At 38.7% G+C, this 20,424-nt stretch overlaps 1 protein-coding gene across 3 annotated transcripts in view; it reads left to right on the top strand.

Moving 5' to 3' along the window:
• The window catches only part of LOC125620775 (transcription initiation factor TFIID subunit 4), a 214,588-nt gene that overhangs the window by 25,018 nt on the left and 169,146 nt on the right, over nucleotides 1-20,424 (top strand). For 2 of the 3 annotated variants that reach the window (XM_048816905.2, XM_048816904.2), the window contains exons 3-6: nucleotides 8,842-8,979; nucleotides 9,522-9,743; nucleotides 10,682-10,804; nucleotides 12,740-12,829. In XM_048816905.2, the coding sequence (XP_048672862.2) occupies nucleotides 8,842-8,979; nucleotides 9,522-9,743; nucleotides 10,682-10,804; nucleotides 12,740-12,829 (573 nt within the window). Of the gene's footprint in view, nucleotides 1-8,841; nucleotides 8,980-9,521; nucleotides 9,744-10,681; nucleotides 10,805-12,739; nucleotides 12,830-14,689; nucleotides 14,945-20,424 lie in introns of all 3 variants that reach the window. The other variant, XM_048816903.2, reaches the window with a different exon arrangement.

The raw sequence follows: 20,424 nt of genomic DNA, 5'->3' as shown, positions 1-20,424 counted from the left end.
ATAGAAAGGCATTCATCTATGCCAGTGTTTCCCAATCTTGGGACGCCGCTTGTTCAGAGAAAGCCCCTGGCGGGCCGGGCCGGTTTGTTTACATGCCGCGTCCGTATGTTCGGCTGATTGCTGTTCCCACTGGCCGCGGTTCGCCGCTGCAGGCCAATGGGGGCTCCAGGAAGCGGCGCGGGTCGAGGGACATACCGACCGCCGCTTCCCGCAGCCGCCATTGGCCTGGAGCAGCGAACCACGGCCCGTGGGAGCCGCGATCGGCCGAACCTGCAGACGCGGCAGGTAAACAAACCGACCTGCCCGCCAGGGGCTTTCCCTGCACAAGCAACGTCCCAAGTTTGGGAAACACTGATATATGCCATGCCGAGAGTACTAGACTGTTGTGATATCAACCAGTCAACACCCTTGCAAGAATTTAATTGGTTGTATGAGGGAGACTGTACAGAAAATAGATTACTTGGCCCACCAAATACAGTTCTTCAGAACCATCCACACAACAACACAACCAGCACACACAATAACCCCAAACACACACACACACAGTCCCTCACTGCAGCATACACCCTTCATTCACCATCCACACAAATCTGCCAATACAACCCCCTAGACGCAAATCAACACCGCTACCCACACAACAACACACTACCAACATACTCACTAACCTTGACTACAGATAGCCCCTCACTGCAGCACGCACCGCTTGTTTGCCACCTACAAAATTCCACACAACTCTTCCAGCAGAGAATACACAAATCAGTACACACAATAAACCCAAACCCACGTGGGCAGTCAGCGCAGCGTACACCCTTCACTCTCCACCCATGCAAATCAATGCACATCTTCCAGGATTGTCACTCTGTGTGTTACTCTGAAGTACACAATGTCTGAGTTAGTGTGAAGCAATGGAAACAGCTACAGCCATTGTCGAGAACTCTTTTTGTTTATGTTGGACTCCAAATGTACTTTGGAATGTTGGACTCCAAATGTACTCTGATGGCTGGAATACAAGAAGAAAAGGAGGACTTGTGGCACCTTAGAGACTAACCATTTATTTGAGCATAAGCTTTCGTGGGCTAGAACCCAAATGGGCTACTCTCATTACCATTACAAAAGTGACAGGTTTCAGAGTAGCAGCCGTGTTAGTCTGTATCCGCACACACACACACAAAAGTACTTGTGGCATGCATCCGACGAAGTGAGCTGTAGCTCACGAAAGCTTATGCTCAAATAAATTTGTTAGTCTCTAAGGTGCCACAAGTCCTCCTTTTTTTTTTCTTTTTTTCTTTTCTTTTTTTATTACAAAAGTGATTTTTCCTCCCTTGGTATCTTACTGTTAATTGAATTGTCTCATTTGACTGACCTCCCACTTGGTAAGGCAACTCCCATCCTTTCATGTGCTGTGTATTTGTACCTGCTACTGTATTTTCCACTCCATGCATCTGATGAAGTGGGTTCTAGCTCACGAAAGCTTATGCTCAAATAAATTGGTTAGTCTCTAAGGTGCCACAAGTACTCCTTTTCTTTTTGCGAATACAGACTAACACGGCTCTTACTCTGAAACCTGGAATACAAGAGTTGATCAGAGAAGGTGGGAGTAATGGCTTGTGCTGAAGTCCCTCCATTTTCTGCCAGTTGGGAGGCTAAAAGAAGGAGAATGCTAAGGGGAAAAATGAATCCGATACAGATCATGCTTGGTGCATTATTTGGTCCAACTGCCACTCCCATGCAACAGCGTGGGCTTTAATCTCCGGTGCAACTCAACTGAAGTAAAGAGCGTTACTCCATCAAGAAAGTACCCCTTGGGTCATGCCTTTATTACACCTAGGGTTGGTTATTGCTATTTTATTTTTGCTGGATTTCCAGTAATGTCTGTTCATATGCCTCATTTTATACTAAATACAGCTGTTAGGCTCCATTCCACTGGAGCTATTTTACCTTAATGCTCTTGTGCTGGAGTCCCTCCACTGTCTGCCAGTAGCCTGTTGCACTGAATTGAAGATTATATTCATGATACCTAAGAGTTTCTCTAGGGTGGGTGCTTGTTATGTTTCTGATCCATTCATTTCAATCTCATCTTCTTTTCCTTTATGAATCTTGAAACAGGGTATATAAACTTGCATTGGTTCATTTGCAGTCCTTTGGTATTAAAGCATTTTCTTATTATACAACACATTAATGAAAGTTACTACTTTTTCTCATCAGAAACTCCTGCAACACAGTAATTTTTTAAGACGATGTGATATTAGTGTTTTAGCCTTCTTTTTGCACAGTTTGTTTAACCTGTTGCTTCTGTACTCCTGCACTGCAAGATACTGTATATGAAATGTGATGCATATTTTCTTGGCTAATATATTGTATATGATAGTGCAAATTTGCTAGGCTGAGTTTTTATTTTTTTGCAGATTTTTGGTTGTCATATGAGTGAAGGTCTGTCATTTAACTGAGTTGCTGCCAGAAGTTTGCCTGCTTTTCTGCTGTCTGTGTAAATTTTCACCTCTGGAATCAATTACTGAGAAGGAGGCAGATTTAGCATTTAAACTTTTTAGGTTGGCTACAGCATTGTAAGCAAATGAACAAGGTTTACAATATTTTTTGTATAATTGTACAACTGTAAATATTCCTCACAAATGCATCATTTCACTAAAAAATTTTAAGGAAATTGAAATGAGTGATTTACATTTCTCCATTAAAAGGGAGAAGAGAAATGCATGTTAAGAAAAGCCCTATTTACTCCTGCTTCTTAAAAGACAAACAACTCAACCTTTTTATGACTATGCTGTTTATTGACTCTAGGCTGCCTGAGTATGGAAGACATCCCAGCTCAAGGTTTAAAAAAAAAACAAAACTTAAAAGCTATCAAAACTAAACCAGAAAGGGGTTTTGTGTGGATGTCAGGTAGATTCCCCTCTCCTCCTCCACATGAAAATAAAGATTTATTGATATCCAGTAGAAGATGCTGCTGGGGTGATTGGTAAGGAATACTTGAGGCTTTGAATGCGTGTCTGGGCCTTTGTTCCTTCTAGAGAGATCTCTTAAGAAAACTGAAAGTTCTTTGAAGAAATATTTTATATAGGTTTAATAGGCAATGTGGGTATCTAAGGTAAGCCATTCTGCATTAAAAACATTATGAATCTGCAAAAATAGTAGTGTAACTATTTGTAATTTTAGGTAAATTATTTTTTCCTCTTGTGAGAACAGCAGTAGTGTTCACAATCTGTTTATTAATCCAGACAGATCTTAAATTTACCTCTTTGTCTACCTATCTAATCTGCAGGTATTAACAAACTCTGGAGAAAGATTTAAAAAGTATAGGTTTCAGAGTAACAGCCGTGTTAGTCTGTATTCGCAAAAAGAAAAGGAGTACTTGTGGCACCTTAGAGACTAACCAATTTATTTGAGCATGAGCTTTCGTGAGCTACAGCTCACTTCATCAGATGCATACCGTGGAAACTGTACTTGTGGCACCTTAGAGACTAACCAATTTATTTGAGCATGAGCTTTCGTGAGCTACAACTCACTTCATCAGATGCATACCGTGGAGTTTCCACGGTATGCATCTGATGAAGTGAGCTGTAGCTCACGAAAGCTCATGCTCAGATAAATTGGTTAGTCTCTAAGGTGCCACAAGTACTCCTTTTCTTTTTTAAAAAGTATAGTGTATGAGAGTGGCGAGGAATAGGAAGCAGACAAATGACTCTTCACAGCTCATCAGCAATCCCTTTCCACCTCTGTCAATAGGCCATTGGTTCAGATCTGGTTCATATCATTACTATGGGATGGTTACTTGGTGAACTACATAAAATTACTCAGAAAAAGCTGTTAAAGGACCTTAATGTTCTTTTTAATGTTTGAGTGCAAAGTTAAGCACTCTAAGATTAGAAAATGCCAGAATCAAGGTTGCCGGTGCAAACGTAATTCAATTCTTTTGTGTATATGCTTTATGATACAGTCTTTAATGACATCATCACTTACTGTTTTTTCCCCACAAGACTACTGCCTCATTCAGTGCACAGGATGAATGGTGCTCACTTAATGAACAGCATTTCAGTGTTTTGTTTTCTCCTTTGCCCCATACCTTACATACTGCACTCTCCTCAAACACTGCTCAGAAGACGGAATTATTAGTTCCCTCCTATGCTTTTCTGTGGTGCTTGTTATTGGCACATATGAATGCTTCACAAACAGTGGACACCCCTACAAGATGAGGGGGTATTATTATTATTATTATTATTGTATTTATTATCCCCATTTTACAGATAATAAACTGTGGCACAGCAAGATGCCCAATTTGAGATACTTAGGACCTAATATTTTAAAGAATATTTAGCATTATTTGGCACTTTATATGTTCAGAACACAGTTCCCATTGGGTTCAGCTGCGAGCACTCAGCACTTGTGCAAATGTAACCGTAGGGTCCCAAGTCAGGTACCCCTAAATGAGGAATGCAGAATTAATGGTTACTGGTGAAAGGTGACTTGACTAGCATCAGAGAGGACCTCTTGGGCAGAGACAGGTTCTCCAGGGTAGCAATTAACCATGAGACTGTCCTTTCTCTTCCTGCAGTCCACTGCCTCATTCACTACACACATTCCAACTTCTGCCAAAAAATGAGATGGATCCTGCAGACAGCTGTCTCCTTCATTATGTAATTCTGTTTCATTTTCAGAGCAGGTCCAGCCAATGCACAGAATGAGGCAGAGGTCCCATGAAGAAAAAAGGGATCATGTAATTAAAGATCATATTGTAATTAAGGCTTTGTGTCTGCCAGCTGCTCAGGTGGCTGTGGGGACAGCCACACTGACCGCTCCTGGAGCAGCTCTGCAGCCAGCCCCTCAGGCAGCCCCATAACCACCTGCACTGGCTGCTGCTGGAGCGGACCTGGGGCCAGCTGTACCAGCTGCTGCTCAGGTGGTCCTAGGCATCTGGCCCTGGAGAGTGCCCAAACAGCGGCCAATGTGGCTGGCCCAGGGACTGCCTGAGCAGCGGTCCCAGGGGCAGCTGGAGCAGCTGCTGCTTGGTAGTCCCGGGATGGCCCCCAGCCCCTCCCCGAGCAGTGGCCCCCTGGTCCCCTCCCAGTAACCGCCACCCCCAGCAGCAGTCCCGGGGGCAGCCAGAGCAGCTGCTGCTTGGCAGCCCCCGGCAGCAGTGGCCAAAGCAGCCGCTGCTCAGTGGCTCCCGGCAGCTGGTGCTGCTGGCAACCTCCTGGGGAGGTCCCTCCCAGCAGCAGCCCCTCCGGGTGGCACCCCAACAACACGCCCCTCCCCCCCAAGGTTTAGTCAGGGGTATTTTTAGTAAATGTAATGGACAGGTCATGAGTTGTGAATTTTTGTTTATTGCCCGTGAGCTGTCCATGACTTTTATTAAAAATACCTATGACTAAATCGTAGCCTTAATCATAATGCATATGCAGAAGAGGGCTGAAGTAAGGTTGCTCAGGCAACTTTAATTCTTGCATTTCATAACTTTTGGGTGTTCGACTTAGCATCCTTAATAATGTTCTTTTACCAGAAATTCTGTCATGTAGCATTATATTGACACCCACATGGTTAATCACAGAGCTGGAACCTTTAGAACCACCACACAGACTTTTGTCACTTGAGCCAATGGAGTAACTTCTAGTAGAAGTAGGTTGTTACCCTCCAGGTAAAGTGGCACCAATGGGCAATGAAACACTTTATTAGTGGATTTCACAGATGTTTGCTGACAGCAGCGGAATGGTGAGACTACAGATTTTGAGTTCTATTCCTTGGTGTGGAAGGGGAGTATACTTTAGTGGGCACAAACTCTTCTGCCCATTTCCCTCATGCTTGACCCTTCTGCCCTGTCCCCTCCAACCAGTCCCAGTCCTGTCTCTTCCCCACCGCAGGCTCCCATTCTCCTCACCTACCCAGTTGTAGTCTCACCCCTCTGAACACCTGTGTGCTCTTGCTCCCACTCTCCTTGCCCAGCCATTTCCAGTCCTTCTATTGCTCTTCCCTGGTTCCTTGTGCTCAGTCTCCTTGCCCAGCCAGATCCTGTTCCTTCCTCTGCACTTGTGCTCTCTCTCTCTCTCTCTCTGCCTCCAGTCATATCCCTTCTGGCTCCCATACCCTGCTTCTCCGCCAGTTCCTCATCCAATCTCTACTGAGCATGTGTGAAATACAATTTGTCAAAGGCTTATGACTTGGTCAAATTCGGATGGATTTTCATGGTCATGGCAATAGGGCACATCCCTGACACAAATGTCACCTCTTGCCAAATTTCAAGTCCTCATTCCAAAGCCTGGGGCACTAGAGCATTCCAAAGAAAAGGTCTCTAGAATTTTTTTTAACGTAAGTGAAAAATGTATTTTTCTCTAATCACATTCTTGGTATTGGCTGAAATTTTCCGGAAGAGTTCAGGCTGAGGCAGACCACTGTTGTGGAAAATTTCAGCCCAAACAGTTAATTTGGCAAAGTTATAAGCAATTGAAACCAGGGTCTGATTATGGGAAGTTCTGGGCAGCCTTAGTAATAAGCAGTGCTATCAGCCTCACCTATCATGAATTTATGGTCTCTCTCTCCCCATCTGAGTGGATATATCTGTTATATCTATTATAAAGCTCTGTAATCACAGTGGGCACTAGTTGGCATCCTTCTTGGCTGTATCAGCAGAGAGCCTGAGAATTAATGGTCATAGATACTGAATTTACCTCTCCCCGCTAAAGAGAGTTCCTAGGTAAAGGTTGATGCACATTGCCAAGGGAGTGTGAAAAGCTTGCATGGATGATGCATATGTTGTATTTGTTCTGCAAATAGTCAACTTATATTGTTCAGGGATACCAGTCTTGCATCTTATGTAAGTGTTACGTTACTTAAAAACAAAAGTCAGATTTTGCTTTAGAAGATAAAAGGAGGAATATATTAAAATGTGCATTTATTTGTTGCTGCTGCTGCCGCCTTGTGGAAGGTTCAGACTATAATAAATATTTGGCCACATTGTCAACAAGGATCTCGACACATACACTTTTGTCTGTGTGTTTGAATTTGCCTATGTGAATCAGGTAATTAGATGTCTAATTACTTTATTTGCATTCACAAATTGCCCTTTGATGCAAATTTTACTTTTTGTGGTTTGCATACTTGGAGCCCATTTTGGAAACTGGGCTTTCTGTATTTCTTACAAATTATTTTATTCTGTCAGTGTTGTATGCTGCATGATAAATTTTTATATGTAGCCTAAAATGTACATAGAATTAAATCACATTTTGACTGTTGGTACATTTTTATTGTTAAGACTAGGTTGTAAATTTATTTGGTAGTAATGTCTTAGATTTATCTCCTCAAATGAAAATAGGCCACTAAAAATAATGGGCATTTCGGCTGCCTAGGACAATTTTATTGCTCATCATTGTTAAAGCATTCTGCTGAGGGAAAAATTGTGAGTAAGTCAGAATCATTTTCCTTCATAAGCTTTTAACAATCACTTTTCTTTTATTATGATAAAGAATAAGTAAAATCTAATTTTTCAGAGTTTCATCTGAGCAGCGCACTAGATGTATCATTGGTTCTGGAAATATTTGGACTTAATTTTTTTTACAGGTAAAAGGATGAAGGAAAGGGTTATTTTTGATGTGGATAGGAATTGGATATGTGGATAGGAATTGGAATGTGGATAGGACATTGAAGATAACTTTACCTATGTTGATCTATCATTTGGTGATCTCAAAATGCAGTACTAAGTGGCATATTCTTTATGTACGAAAACATTTGATAGTATTTTCTGCATTTCTCTTTTGCATATTTTTAAAAGATTTCATATACTTCTGAGAGGCAGATGTCCAAGAAAACTGTGTGGGCTTCCTTCTTTGAGTTGCCTTTACCTTTCAATCCATTATTTCCTCTAAATCCCTCTCTCCAGTTCACCATACTTGTCCTTATTTATGCATGGACATATGGGAGATTCTGAAGTCCCTATCATTGTAACTCTGTGAATCAAGAAATGCTTTGTTAATAATGCATCCAGCACCTCTCTCTAAAGCAGTGAATCCCAAATTTTATTCATTCATGTACCACCACCTTATAAATTGTTGTGAAGTGAATTGATGGAACCCCAAGATCATATATTACAATTTGGAAGCCCCTACCTAGAGTTGAACGTTATTTTTGCCCGGTTTCCCCTGGACTACTATATAGGAGTTCAAGTTAAGATAGAACACACATTTCTCACCAGGAATCTTATAGCAGGTTCCTTACATAATTTTGTAAATGTTTTTTTCATATTAATTTTACTTCACTTATCCTTTTTTCTCTTTTTAAATGTTCTATCTGTGTTAAGTTTTCAAGGAAAATACTGGACAGAGCCAGTGCATGACTACAAGATCAGTATGTACTCGTTACAAATATAATCTAAAATTTTTAATTTAGTGATGACATCATGTGTATGCCATATTATAACAGCTGTAATGCATCCATGTGACACAAAATGTTAGTGAATTTTTCCCCCACTTCACATTGTCCTTTTTTCCTATGCTCTGCTGTGTTATGCTAACCTATTAAGATGCTTTAAGCAATAAGAAACACTTGTTCAGAATAAAATGGTGCATGTTGCTGCTCACATTCTCACAAGTATAGGGAAGAAGATACACCTGGACATTTTTATCTGTATATGAATAAAATAATTATCTTACTGGAGGTATAGTAATTTGATCATTTACATATTGCTATGGAGTAAAAATAAATTATGCTTTTTTGGTAACTTTCTGTAGAGGTTAATTATTAGATACTCATTTCATCACTGTGTAAAAGAACCTTTGTACTTTTTGCATCTTCAGTAATTTAACATGAGTGCATTTAATACTTTTTCTGTTGTTATACTAGCAACCAACTTCTGTAGCCGCATCTCCTGTCCACCTTGGACTTCCACTGCAAGCCAAAGTTGTACAGTCGACTGCTACATCAGTTCGTGCTACATCTACTGCAACCTTACCTGGAGTCTCCACGCTGTCACACACTACAGTAAGTATTAAAAGTGCTACCAGCACAACACGAAGAAAAATGAATGCCGATGCAACCAGTCATATAGGTAAGGCTTTCTAAATGAGTTTTGGTGATAAATATGAATATACTACTTGTATTACAAACAGAAAAAAATGAGTTTTACCCATAAGTTTATTTTCCACATATAGTTAGGCGAAACTCACTGCCGTTGGAGTTACACACACTAATGTTAGTGGTAAATTTGCCCCTCAAGCTCTCTAATGTGAAAGAGCCAGATTATACCACCCATGTTCCTGTTTAGTAATACATTTCTCTTTGAACAGTTCCATTGAAATTAAAGGGACCACTCAAAAAGTAAAGTAACATGAGTAAGGTGTGATACAGTTGGGCCCTCAAATTGTAACCTTAAGGAAGAATATTTTGTTGTTGTAATAAGCTGCTAAACTCAGCAGTAGAAGGGAAGTGTAAGTTTGCAATCTGGGGGTTTTAAAGCTTTATTATCGAATAAAATATATTAAAAAAGATAATTATCTGCTTTTTGATTATAACAATGTTATCAGGTATCAGTAGCTACCACAAGTGCTCAGAGCTTAATTAAAACAACAGTAGCAACTGGAACTCCAGCAACTCAACAACCTACGGTAATTTTTGGAGGACAGACCCCAGCACAACCCCAGGGTCAGCCTCGATTGCCACTTCCACCTCATATGACAGCACAAGTACCAGCACAGCCCCAGGTCATACCTAGTTCTCCTGTGCCAGGGACTACAGTTGTATCACAGGTTTGTATGTAAGTTCTGGAATGTTTGACTGCTTAGAAGAATAATAGGGGTTTTGTTTCTTGGTTACATGTGCGCTTTTCAGTTTTATTTTAATACCAGGAAGAGTTTTCACACCAACCCAATTCCCATAATATCCTGTTAGTGTCATCCTTATACATTCTGTAAAGAACACATATTAGCTAATTGTAATGCCTGCTTTGAGGGACTAGCAGTGATCTTGACAGTTAACTTGGCCAACTTTGTCCAAGTGTTGTGCAGTGTAAGGAGTATTTCTGTAACTGGAACAAATAGACCTCTAATTGTACTGCTGAACTCCATTATTATAATGACTGTGTGCCTACACAGGTTGTTTTATAATATCAGTGGCCTTGTCCTGAGTAGATGGCAAACTGACTGTTTAAAGGTCATGGTGTGTTAGGATTAGAGCATATGTTATAGTAAACTGATAAAATAAATTGGGGTTTAGACATGATAATATTTGAAATGTATTTATTTATTATTTGATTTGATTGGTACAGTTGATGTTATACTGAAGTAGTAATTTAAAAAGTTAAAAAATAGGAAAGAGAAACTGTGAATTCAGTATCGGCCATCTCAGTAATTGCTTGGATTTTTGACATATTTCATGATGGTTTTTATCAAGTAAGGTTACAGTTCCATGAACCATGAAGTATATAATGAATGACAGCATATTGGACATGAAAAATAAATATTTCTATGATTAGTTTAGTTAGTAACTGTATGGTATGACTATTAGTGATTAAATGGAAGTGAAGTGAGCACCAAACTACAGCGGCAATAGCCAAATAACTGAAGACACTTTTCAAATTGCTTTTATTTGGATAAGAAATGTTCTAGTTTTCCCATTATTTACATGTATTAGTCTATGCAGTGAACAATATCAAAAGACTATGTATATCTGATTTTTTTTTAAACAGGAAATGCAAGAGAATGTGAAGAAATGCAAAAACTTTTTAGCTACGCTGATAAAACTTGCTTCCCATAATTCACCTTCTCCAGAAACATCCCGTAATGTGAAAGCTCTGGTTCAGGATTTGCTGGTAAATATTAAGCTGTGTTAATTGTATATTGTGCATGCTGTTTATAGATGCTGAAAATTGTTACTGTATTTGATACTCATCTATTTTTAGCTTCTGCGTGCAATAAAGTAATGTTGAAAGGTAAAAGTGTTGCATAAAAATACAGTCATACAGATGTTTCAGCACTGAATGCAACCTCACAATTTCATTGTTAATCAAGCTGTATTTTCTTTTGTTTGTAGTAGGTTAAAATGCTGATTAATGTCACAATATTTAATAAACATTATTAACAATACACTTGTTTTGATGGATAATATTTTGATGACGTTTATTTAGAAATATAATAAATTAAATATGTTTTGTGAGAGCTCTCTGTGGCTCTGATCCTGTGAGCTGTGGTCTCTTATATCACAATTAAAGTCCCATTCAAGTAATTTGGCTCTGTGTGGATGTAGGGATCTGCCTTTCTGGAGCAGCTTGCAGGATCGGGGACCAACTGAAACATTTTTCTAAGTCGTCACTAAGGCCAAGATTCTGTAAACAGATCCATGGGAGTCTTTTTGCAAGAGTGGGCCCTGAATGCCTGTGGATTTCAAAAATTCCAAACTTAAATGAAATGACTTATGTGACCAAAATAGTGTTTTCGGTAGATGGAATCTACATGATTGGTCCTGCAGAAAAACTGACTTATGGTAGCCTCCAGTACTACAAATGTTTCAGTGTACACTACAGAACAGAATACACTGCAAACAGACTTTATCAAAGGCTTTGACAAATCGTCAAGCTTGCATTGTTTGTGTATGCCAAGGAATATGCACCTGAAAGAAGATGATGGTCTTGAATTGATCATCAAGGAACCCTTGCACATTTTAAATATTTTGATTTGGAAAGTCTAAGACTCTTTCCCACATAAAAATGATCCAACAAAAATATTAGTGGTTCCAATAAAAATTAGCTTGAACTTTTGAAAGCTAATAGTTTTAAAGAATTTAAGTTTAAAACATTGAAAAATATATATAGCAGGTATATTTTGTTTCTTCGCTATTATACTAAATTAACCACAGAGAGGCTCAAGAGTGGGATAGCTGAATCATTAGACAGCCTATAAGTATTTAACTAATGATAGTTTCAGAAACACTAAAAATGTACTTAGCTTAAATAGATCTTTCATCTTCAGTAATAAACATACATACATACATATTCTTCTATTTTAAATCAGACTTTCAAAATTCTACTTGTTCACTCATCTGAGTGTTGTTATTTTTTAACCATCAAGTAAAGTATCTTTTTCTTATCCTGATAGATTTTGTGCCAGGGCTAGTAAATGTTATGATAGTTTTTCAAGGTTGTTTTTAAACACCAGTTTTTGGATTAGTATTTTAAAGAAATCACTGTCTGAAAGTAATCAACAGAATGGCAGTATTGAATAAACACTTGCATGTTTGTAGGATCCAGTTGTTTCTTTAAGTGTGCATCCCTGAGGGAGTTGCATACATAAAGATCACAGATTCCTCAGTTCTGAGAAGCACAGTATATATAATATAAATTACAGGTTTCAGAGTAGCAGCCGTGTTAGTCTGTATTTGCAAAAAGAAAAGGAGTACTTGTGGCACCTTAGAGACTAACAAATTTATTTGAGCATAAGCTTTCGTGAGCTACAGCTCGATGAAGTGAGCTGTAGCTCACAAAAACTTATGCTCAAATAAATTGGTTAGTCTCTAAGGTGCCACAAGTACTCCTTTTCTTTTTGATAATATAAATTAGTTCTTGATAATAAGATTTTATAGCTGTGGATGAGTTTGAGGGACTTTGAACTTTAAAAGTCCCTGTTGATTTGTAGCTTATCTATCTAGCTATATAAATATTTCCACAATGTTAGCCTGTACTAGTATATGCTCTCATTCTTTGAGAAAACAGGAAAATCCCAAATAGTTATTTTTTTCTTTCCCCCCTCAGGATGCAAAGATTGATCCAGAAGAATTTACAGGCTGCCTTCAGTCCGAGCTGAAATCATCTCCTCAGCCTTATCTAGTACCTTTCCTGAAGGTGAATATAAATATTGTTTAGATCTTAATTTTATCTACCGAATAGGCTTAATTACTTCAGGTTTAATTTTTTTTTAGACTGTACAAACTAGCACACAATACGTAATCAGTTTTATCTGTCTAGAACATTTTTGTTAAGATTACATAGAAAAAGAAGACAAACTCTAGTTTAGAAACATAAATATTCTGTGGGTTACTTGAAAATTATATTCCTATATTTAAATGGAAAATGTGAAGAAATGGGTTGTCTTTGGCAGCTTTATTATATTATATTTAATATAGGTAGTTAAAGACAACCCTCATGACTTTAGGTATCTTATTGTTGTAATGGGTTTTCTATGATAAATAAACATGGTATTGTCTATAATAAAGTACACCAGTCAGATGTGGTATGGTAGGTTACTTCACCAGTATGTTTGTAGTACCCATGTTGAGATACTTTTTTTGAGTGCTTTTGTCTAGTCTACATAAAAGCGATCAGGTACATTCAGTGTACATGGCAGTGTGTAAGGGAGATTACTAAACTCTTCTCTGGAACATGCTGTTGCTTTTTGTTGAAATAATCGATTAGTAAATTCTGTCAGGGTGGTCCTCCTGGGGCAGGGCTCACCTATAATGAGGAACATCTGGAGAAATATTATAAAATGTGGTATCAAATGAGATTGTTTCTTGTCCCCCAAAATTAGCACATGCCGTTAAATTTTGCTTGCCTTACTTATTCAAAACTATCATTGACTTCCAGCTGCTTACTTATGTGAGCAGAGTAAGCAGAATTTGGCTCTGGTGCTCAACATAAGCTTCTAGATGTAAATCATGTATGTTTTGTTGTTCACCCACATCCTAGTTATCATAGTTTTCTGTTTTTCTCCCAACTTGCAATCTGTTGGTTTAGGGCAGAATTTGCTCTCATTTTTTAATTCTTCCTTCCCTGCTCCTTTTCCTTTCCTTTCCTTTCTCCTCTCTTCTCTTCTAGGATATAATTAACTCTTTATTTTTACACTATTCCCTGCTTTCCTTCTTCAGCCATCTCTGGCAAAAAGTTTTAACTTCTTCCCTTTCTTTGAAGTCATTTCTTGGCAACAACAATTATGTTTTTAAATAAAAAACAGAAGTTAAAAGTGACTACAGCCCGGGGTAAGCGCTGCGAAAGCCTGCAGCTGTCTGGAGGAGCACTTCAAAAGAAGATAATTTAAAAAGTTTATTCATAAAATACAGTGTACTCTTTTAGAACTTTTTTTTTGGATGAACCAGTCTGAACATGAAGCACACAATAACACACTTTTCTAATGAAGTCACTACAGTACATCAGTAATAATACAGTATACATCTATTGCCCTAAGACACACACAATTAAATCTTCTTGCTTTAGGTACTCTATGGGGAGAGGTATCTTACTGCAGTCCTCGGAGGAGTGCAGCTTACTTCTGCCAGCACACAGTAGGAATGGTGCTCATTTCTGCCCTTCCGCTTTTCCCCATCCACTTTTTGCTTCTCGCAGGATCTAAATCCATGCTTCAGGTAGTTCTAATGGGCTGCTGGTTTTGGGGCCTTAATCCCCTATGTGGTCAGATTAGGATAGATCATAATCTAGCCCACTGTGTTGACCAAATTCAAAATTAATAACTTGTGGTGAGATCCATGCTGAATTTTCCCTCTTCATATAAAATATGAAGAAAGTTAAAATGTACAAGTTTATTTCTCCTGAAGTGCTAGACAGGTCATACAACCGGTTTTAAAGATTTATGCTTTCCAGTGTGTGTGTATACATTTCAAAAACACTCTTTTTTTGATGGTTTAGTAAGTTTGATTTTTTCCCCATTTTTCTTCTTTTTATTTTTTGTATTTTTTTTTTTTTTTTTAGAAAAGTCTGCCGGCATTGAGACAGTCTTTATTGAATAGCCAACATTCGGTTTTGCAAGGACAGCCATCTCAGCAGCCGCTTCAACAAACCAAGCTGTCACAAGTTATACCTCAACCTGCCTCTGGAAGTATTTCCTCTAGTGTCACAACTCAGACAGTAGGAATAAGGCAACCAAACAGCATTTGCACATTTGTATCAAATACAGTTCAGCCTCCTCATGTTAAACTAGTACAATCAAATCAGAGTTCTCAACTGGTAGGTACTAAAACTTAAAGGAAAACTTCTAAATAGGTTGAATAGTGGTTTTAAAGTTACTCTTTATTTCCGTTATTACATTCTAATTTGGAAATACTTCTGTTTTTCATTATCTTGTCCTTCTGATATGGTATGTTAGGTATTGATCCTACAAAGATTTACTCACATATTCACCTTTATGTACTGTGAGTATTCCTATTAATTTTAATGGAAGTACTGACACTTTATAAAGCTAAGGATGTGCATAATTCTTTGCAGGATCAGGGCTTTCATTTCTGGGACTTAGAGATTTTTATATAGTTACAGTGGATACTTACCTAATTATAGCAGTATAAGAGAGCTAGCTTTTTAAGACACAGGAAGAATTAAGATTTTAAAGATGATCATATGATCATGTAATCAGTGTTAAATTGTTCTGCTTTGATTAGATTTTAATTTTATTTAAAAAAAAAGGAAGGGTCCCTTTTTAAACTCTTCTGTACATTTTTAATTTGAAAACTATGAAGAAGAAAAGAATTTTACTGTACCAATCAGCTTGGTCTAGCCACAATACCAAAATGTTGTTCCCCACTCTTGCTGACACTGAATAATATCCTACTACATGCACACAGCCCCACTGATTTCAATGGGACTGCTCATCTAGTAAAGTTCTACTCACTGTGGATAGTAAGGGTGATTCCATTGGGCCCATAGTATGTAGCATATATGGCCTTGTGTATGTATTTTTTCAGTTTCTACAAAAGCCTAAGTCCAATGATACGGCAGTCCATTCTTGTCTGTCTTAATCACTTTTGTGAAATGGTGAAAAGTATTTCTTTGTTTGCAGTTCACATGTGTAAGTGAGTATAGTACACAACTTTGGTTTAAAAATTAAGATGAACGAATTTGAATGTATTATTTTAAGCTGATGGAATTCTGCTTTTTTGGGTTTCTAAAATGCAAGTATAACAGCTTTGTTCCTTGAACTAGTAGGCTCAGGAAAGGAAATAAATAGTTTGGGGGAAAATGTTTAACTTTTAATAGTTAATTTAATTAAAAAGTAACAATGCACAATTTTTAAATGCCCGTTTGAGCTCCATGTCATTTGGACAGTACATATGCTTCTTAAAACAGTTTAATCATTAACTTTTAAAATCAAAAATAATTATTTTATAGTAGGAGTAGCAAAGTCGTAGGAGAACAGTTGTAGTGAACTGTATGAACTTTCTGAGATGCTAAGATACTTGACCTTATGAGACATGTGGATGTGATCTTGAATCTGGACTTAGCTGCTGTTGCTCCTCTCTTTTAACCATGTGAATTCCCTCCTCTCTGATAAGGAAAACCTTTTCCGGAATGTTGTATTATTTCGAACAAAATGGTTCAGAGTAGCAATAAGAATCCCTGCTCAGTCACCTGTTAACTTATTCTGTACATACATTTGATTGGAAATGAAGTTGTATCATAGCTGGCAACTTAAAAAGTGGCATGTTTTAATTACTGGTTAGGTGGGCCATGCAATATGACAGTTCTGTATTGTGAATTGGTAAAATGACAGTTCTTAGGTATGTGTTTTAATCTCATTTGGAGAAATTAAATGACTGCTGTAGTCTCATGAAGTAGCAATAGCTGCAGAGGCAGAAGGTTGCATCTTGACTTGCCAGAAAAAGTGTGTTTTCTGGAAAAAGGATGGAAATACATTTAGAAAACGCAGACAAAAGTTTTATTATATAAAGAAGAGCTTTATATAAATCTATACTTCTGTGTCTGTTGTTTATTAGTAGTATGACTGATTGAACTGAACTGAACCAGGTTAACCAGAGCCCTGTTATATCGCCTAGATTGTGCTATATTGGTTAAGTCAGCATCTGACAACAATCATTGCACTAGGTTATCTGAGTTACCACAACAACCACTATTCCAATTACAGGCAGACACTGAGGTATGTGTTCCCCAAACCCAGAGCACAACAAAGACCCTTGTCCAGATTGCCCAAGACAGTCCGACAGAGGAAGATTACAGCTGGCCTGCCTAAAGCTGACCAGTGCTTCGGGAGAAAGCTTGCCGGGCTTCAGATTCTCTAGACTTGGAGCTCACCGAAGATAATTTCAGGTGGCTTTGCAGACTGTCCAGCTTTAAAGGGGCAGAACTACTTGGAGTATAGCCTCTCTAGAGCCAGCCTGTCTACAGAGTCATTCAGTGCCTTCGACTCTTGATTTTTCTGATTTTTACAAAGGAGTCAGAGTTTGAGGTGTCTCTGAAACCTTTGGACAATCATGGTTGTAATATATAGCTATTCTATAATATAGGTGTTTCAGGGCTCCCCAGCCTCACTCAGTCTCACATCCTGCATTGAAGCAGTAGACTTTTCTAAAGTCCTGCATTAGCTAAACTCTGATTCTGTGGAAGTCTCTGGTCAAACTCCCATTAGCTTCAGTGGCAACAAGATAATGCCAATGCTGAGCAATCTTGAAAGTCCCACGCAGAAGCTGTTTCAGTTTGCTGTTTTAAAGTATTTTGTGAATTTTCCCTCAAATTGAAGTTGCATCAAAATAATAAGAAAACAGTTTTCTTGTTTTCTCATTTAAGAAAGAGATATGGAACAAAAATTTTATGACAGCATCAAGATGTTGCCGCAAAGCTGAATTGAGATTGGTAGCACCATTTTAGATGTGTGAGGGGATGCTTTAGTATAAATTTTCATCTGAGGGACCATGTACAGTTGTGGTGCATGAATGTAGAAATCAGTAGGAGACAAAGAAAACTTCAGTTTCAAAATAGTATGATGCCGCTGATGGATCAAAGAGGAGGTAATGATACCTCCTTTGTAAAGCACCCTAATATCTGCGGGTGAAAGACCGAGGTGGTGGTATTAATTCTTGATAGCTAAGGAAAGCTGGAATGGAATGTCTGATTAGGTTTTCCTTTCAATACTGAAAAAATATTGATGAGTGACTAATGTGATGAGCCAAAAACCTATTTGTACACCTACATACTTGATCTAAGCCACAGTGTTCAAGGTTTGAATAAACTGTGAATACTTTGGGGCTGGAACTGTGTATTCGTGTATGTGGACAGTACTTAGCACATTCTGAGTACTACAGGTAAAGAATAGTGATAGAACTGTGAAACCAAACAGGGGAAGTTTTCCATATTTGTTGAACGTATTGAAGCTGTATGTAACATATCTAGTGGTGGTAATCCAGCTGTGTGTTGCACTGTATGTATTGTATTTTTCAGGTTAGATTGAGCTATCAGTGCAATCAAGACCAGGCTTTTTTGCTATTGTACAACTTGGCTGTAGAATTAATTTTTCCTTTCAGTTTTGATTCATTTGGGTGTAGGCATATTATTCATATTCACTTGCTGTGTTAGGTATGGACTTGCTGATAGAATAGCTGGTAAAAGAGGAAACACTGCAATATGATAACAAAGGGCTTCAAGAAGTATAGCCAGTTCTAGGGTTGGACAGCAAACCTGAAGGTCTCTAATGGCAGTAGGAATGTGAGCTTTCAGACTGCCTTTGGTAAAAAATCTTAGTTTAAACACAAAGAAATATAAATGTGTAACCAACACACCTCCTGGGTGTGGCGCTCTGTCCCATCTAGTGGCACCGAGACCACTTAGAGAGATATTAATGAGCCTGTTCTACAACCTTAGCTAACAGCCAGTTGGCTTTTAGCTCATGCAGTAGAGGCTCATGCACTAAGCTCCAGAGGTCCCAGGTTCGATCCCACCTGCTGACGACTGGGGTCTGTTGGTGTAACAAATGTAATGCTTGTGTTCTGAGTTCTTGGTTGGAAAATGTGTGTTTATGAAAACAGTGCATGTTATGAAAGCAGTGCATGTTGCCCACAAGAGATAACTAGGATTTACTGGCAGAGGTGGATTAGGGATTTGTGAGGCCCTGGACCAGAGCAAGTGGGAAGGCCCCTCCCCACCATTTCCACCTGCAGTCCCCCCACACACGGACCCCCGTGCTCCTGCTGGGGAAATGGGGTTGGGGTGTAGGGGCTTCCCCCACCTGCCCGGTGGGTTAGGGTTAGGCAGGGAGCAGAGTTTGGGTGCGGGGGCTTCCCCTGCCCACCCGGTGCTCCTGCTGGGGAGCAGGGTTGGTACGCAAGGGCTTCCCCTGCTCCCTGGCAGGAATGCCAGGCGGGTTGGGGGACGGGCGTGCCCGTTTTTCCTGTCCCCCCCACAATTGGTCGGGGCCTCTGGACATGGGCCCCGTTGGCCCAGTGGCTAATCCGCCACTGCTTACTGGAACAATATTTGCTCTGAGATATTTCTTAACCACTATGCCAGCCTGGGGAATGCTGCTAAATCAGTGGAATAATACGAAATTAGAAGTAAAATAAAATGGCACACCATGGATACCTGATCATATGGGGATTTTGCTTTTCCCCAACCCACACTACTCTACTGAAATCTTTGGTTTTGGGTCTTTGCTGTTGAGCTGGTGGATTCAGTGGACACCACTCTCCTCTACTTTCTCTTTGGAAGACAGCTGGGATTGATCATTAGGTATCTACTGGTTTAAAGGAAGATTAGAGGAAGTTTACTGAAAGCGGTAAAAAAGTGGCTTGTATTAATGAACCTATGCATATAGGTCCTGTCACTGAACTAAAATGAGTGTATAATAAATTTGAAATGCAAATAACCAGTGAACAGTAGATATTCAAAAGGCATTAATGCAGAAAGAAACCTAGACATGACAATGGACTGGAAATTTGATACATATTTGCAATGTAAGCCAGTGGCAAAAAGACAAATGTGAGTTTGGTGCTATAATATTATGGACCATTGGGGTGGCCTTTATCCACCAATGGTGGCACTTCCCTAAAAATAGAACGTTCAGTTTTGGGTACCTTAATATATAAAAAAAAATCAAATTAAATAGAATTCAGAAAATAACAAAAATGGTGATTAAGGGACAGATTTAAGAGGAAAGATTAAGAGAATTAAATAAATATAGCTTGGTCAAACAATGACTAAAGGGGAACATGAAAAACGTTTACAAATATTTTAAGGGTTTAAACATTAAAGTAGGGTGATGAATTATTTAGTGTGATCCAAAGGAGTATAAATAGGGATAAAATTAAGTGAAGTAGTATTTCGGCTGAATTTAAGGGAAAATATCCTTACCATAAGATCTGTTACTAGGTTGTGGAATAGTCTCCCAAAGGAAGTGATGAAAGGCCCATTGCTTGAAACGTTTAAAAATAGATTAGAGAATATATTATAGAGAACAATCTTATAGTAAGTGGGAGAGGAGTTAGATGGCCTAATAGTTTGGGGTTTTTTTTCGTTTCTGACTTCACCGATTCTTTGAAAGAGTATATCCAGCAACACAATATTGATCAAGGTGGAGAAAAATAACTTTTTACTAGAAGATGCTGTCTGTTTGATTTTTTTTTTTTAATTTTCTTTTTTTATTAATGTGAGGGGAGAAAACACAATTGCATATGCAATTTTACAAGCATCATTTCTGAGGCAAGTTG

This window comes from Caretta caretta, chromosome 12 (assembly GCF_965140235.1).
Source record: "Caretta caretta isolate rCarCar2 chromosome 12, rCarCar1.hap1, whole genome shotgun sequence".
In the NCBI taxonomy this organism is placed as follows: domain Eukaryota; kingdom Metazoa; phylum Chordata; order Testudines; family Cheloniidae; genus Caretta; species Caretta caretta.
This window is presented reverse-complemented; position numbering and strand designations above follow the sequence as displayed.